Source organism: Erinaceus europaeus, chromosome 13, assembly GCF_950295315.1.
Source record: "Erinaceus europaeus chromosome 13, mEriEur2.1, whole genome shotgun sequence".
In the NCBI taxonomy this organism is placed as follows: Eukaryota; Metazoa; Chordata; class Mammalia; order Eulipotyphla; family Erinaceidae; genus Erinaceus; species Erinaceus europaeus.
Window position 1 is genome coordinate 65,991,380 of NC_080174.1, and position 3,618 is coordinate 65,994,997.

Sequence of the window (3,618 nt, forward strand, 5' to 3'; positions counted from 1 at the left end):
TGGAACTGGGATCCTTACGCCTGTCCTTGTACTTTGCGCCAACTGTGCTTAACACACTGCACTACTGCCTACCCCACCTCGTGTGCAACTTTCACATTTTGCTAATAAATAAATAAGATCACAGTCATGATCATGTATGATCCTCCCATAGGCTCTCAGGGTAAATAGATATGAACTACAATTTCCTTCTCATGGAGCTAAAAGTTGAGGCTCTAGAGAATCAAGTGACACCCCCCCCCCATGCCCAACTGTCATACTCTTGCGGCTGGGGAAGATATGATTAGAACTTGAGCCTCTGGACTCTCACTCTAAGGTTCTCCCCTCTGCACCAGCTGGATAAACCTAAATTCCAAGAAGTCCCAAGGCCACTGCTGGGAGGGGATCTAAAAAGGAAGGGGCAGAGTGGTGACCATGTGGAAGGCAAGGTTCAGGTTGGACTGTTTGGTAACTGTTGGGACAGATTCCAGTTTCTTTTTAAGAAATATTTTATTTATTTGTATTTTTGTCTGTTTTTATAGAGAAAAAGAGAAACTGAGAGGGAAGGAATAGATAGAGGGGGAAAGAGAGATACCTGCATTACTGCCTCACTGTGCATGAAGCTTCCTCCATGCAGATGGGGACTGGAGGCTTAAATCCTTGTGCCTGGTAATGTGTCTGCTCAGCAGGGTGAGGTGCCCCTCAGCCTGGAGACTCTAGTTTCTTTAAGGACACAGGCATTCACATGCTAGCTCTGAGCCAGAATAGCTACTTTCCCTTTGCATCTGGGTCTTCCTTTCTCTTGCCTCCAAAAATATGCCATGGAAAACACACCACTGTAAACACCCAAAATCACTATTGCTCTCAAGAGAAGGTACAACATTATCCATTCCCAGTGTGGTAAGCACAGAGCTCAATCTTGTCTCTCATTCATTTGGGATACATTTTGAGCACCTACTGTGTGTCGTCGCTGTGCTGGTCACTGGGCATGCATGACCTCATTTAACCCTCATGACAACCCCAAGAGGGTGGTTGCTTTAGTTGCCCAATTTTACAATAAAGAAACTGAAACTCAGAAGAATGAGTTGAAATTCAATGAATTTGTGTTTGTTTTCATACAGACAGAGAGAAACTGAGAGGGAAGGGACAGATAAATGGGGAGAGAGAGATACCTGCAATACTGCCTCACGTTCATGAAGTTTCCTCCATGCAGGTGGGGACTGAAGACTAAAAGCCTTCCTTGGGCCAAGTCCTGAGGATGAGCAGGTGAACAAGTCCTTCAGAAGAGCCCATCATTTACTTTAATGACAACTGAGAGTGCTTCCACAGGCGAGTGAGTGGGAGCTGATGGAGGAGCAGCAACTGGCTCTCTCAGGGCTATGGGGACAGACAACTGGCCTCCTGGGGGACGCTGCACCACCTATGATCCTGTTGCCTCTGTGGAAGGGGCGATTGCAAGACCTGGGCTCGAGTCTTGCTTCCGTCAAAGCCTGGCTATGTATTCCCCTTCGCAGTTTCCATCTCCATTTGGAAAATTAAGAGGGACACTAAAGCTCTGGCTCTTCCCCCCCACCTTCTGGTCAGCTCAGGCTCGGTCCCAGACAGCCCAGAACAGCTAGACCTCCTGGGAGGAGCCCTCAGCTTGGGGAGGGTCGTGCGGTGCACTTGCAGAGCCCTGCAGGGGCGGGCCGAGGGCTCCCGGAGGCGGGCCCGACGCTCCCGCGACTCCCTCCCGCCAATAGGCGCCTGGGGGCAGGGCAGCCCCGCCTCCCGCTATAAGAGGCGGCTGAGCTCCCAGGCTCGGCGCCGAGGTCTCGCAGTGGAGCTGGGTGAGCACCCGAACTTTTAGCCTCCCGGCGCTGCCGGCCAGGGGCGCGCCGGATCCCTCGGCTTCGGTTCCGTGTGGCATAGGTCTGTTCAGGAGCACAGGTCGGGTTCGCTTTTCCTTTGCCCGGCTGGGCTGCGGACAGGCTCGGCGCTGGGAGTCCTCGCCGCGGGAGAGCAGCTGACTCTCCGGGGTCGGGCACCGCTGGCCGACCGCCAGGAAGCCGCCGCCGCCGCCGGGATGGCCGACCACCTGCTGCTCGCCGAGGGCTACCGCCTGGTGCAGAGGCCGCCGCCCGCCGCGCCCACGCACGGCCCCCACGCGCTCCGGACTGTGCAGCCCTACGCCGGCCCGGGCCCCGATAGCGCGCTGCGACCGCGGGGGGCTCCGCTGGGCCCGCCGCCGCCGCCCCCGCCCGGCGCCCTGGGCTACGGGGCCTTCGCGCCGCCGCCGGCCTTCCAGCCCTTTGCGGCCGCGCCGCCGCCCGCCTCGGGGAGCGCGCACCTGCAGCCGGTGGCGGCGCTCTACCCGGGCCGCGCGACCGCGCCCCCCGGCGGCCCCGGGAGCCCCCTGGGCCTGCAGCCGGCGCCCGGCACCCTGGCCCCGCTCCCGCCGCCGCCGGCTCACGCCCTGGGTGGCATGGACGCGGAACTCATCGACGAGGAGGCGCTGACGCTACTGGAGCTGGAGCTGGGGCTGCACCGCGTGCTCGAGCTGCCCGAGCTCTGCCTGGGCCAGAGCGAGTTCGACTGCTTCTCAGACTTGGGGTCGGCGCCTCCCGCCGGCTCGGTGAGCTGCTGAGCGCGGCGGGGTGGCCGAGAGGAAGAGGGGACCCCGCCGCTCGCGGGGCTCTGCACCTGGCGCCCGGGCCTCTCACGCACCCTCCATGAGGGTGGAGGCGGCGGGGGAGAGAGCGCGCAGGGCCCCGCCGGGCTGGGACGCCTGACCTCTCTGCAGGCCCTGCCTCTTGCCCGGTGACAGTCTGGCGGCACCTCTCAGCGGTAAAGTGAAGGGGACTGCACCCCCTCTTCGGAGTCTTGGATTCTTGGATTATGACCTCTCCTCTCGGACTCTGTCCTACCCCAAGCCCCAATCTGAGCCATTCCAAATCGTTGCCCGAGTCCCCCCACTCTCTCTGCAACCCACTGAGTTCACTGGGCCCCTGGATCCACCCACTCACCCACCCTTGGAGCCTCCACCCTTGCTGGGCCGGGAGGTCACTGGGATCCCGCCTGGGCAGGCACGGTTGTCCAGCCTTAACCCCTGTGCAAGTGGAGCGATGCCCCATCTGACCTCCAAAACCAAAATAAAACTGGGTCACTTTACAGACTTGCGTTTTCATTTCCTGATCACTCCAACCTCCAACTATATTTGGCTTCGAAAGTCCTGAGGCTGTTGGTGACCTGGGTGAGATGGAGACCGCAACCCTTGGCAGGGCCTGGGAGAGGAAATTGACAGTTTCTTTTGAAAATATCTTGAGTTGTGCAATTATTATGTCATAATCTGGAGGGGAGAGACTGCCTCCAAGTGGTGGCAGAATAAGACAAGGACATCAGTCTTGGACTTCTTGGTCCTGTGAATGTTAGGGGGAGTTATCTGGTGCTCAGGCCAGAACCTGGCCAGGGGGTGTGGGGTGGCATGATGACTCAGACAGACCTGGCTTCAGACTTTGACTTAAGGGGCCATTCATTTGTTTATTTATGCCTTTCTTTCATGATTTATTTATTTTATTTGTTTATTGGATAAAGACAGAAACCCAGATGGAAAGGGTAGATAGGGAGAGAGACAGCTGCAGCACTGCTTCACAGCTCAAGAAG

General features: G+C 57.9%; 1 protein-coding gene across 1 annotated transcript; it reads left to right on the top strand.

Annotated features, from left to right (window-relative positions):
• Positions 1–1,763: 1,763 nt before the first annotated feature.
• CITED4 (Cbp/p300 interacting transactivator with Glu/Asp rich carboxy-terminal domain 4) lies at positions 1,764–3,126 on the top strand. The gene has a single exon (XM_060206111.1). The coding sequence runs from the start codon at positions 2,042–2,044 to the stop codon at positions 2,600–2,602; it is 561 nt and encodes a 186-aa protein (XP_060062094.1). The 5' UTR covers positions 1,764–2,041; the 3' UTR covers positions 2,603–3,126.
• The last annotated feature ends 492 nt before the right edge of the window (positions 3,127–3,618 follow it).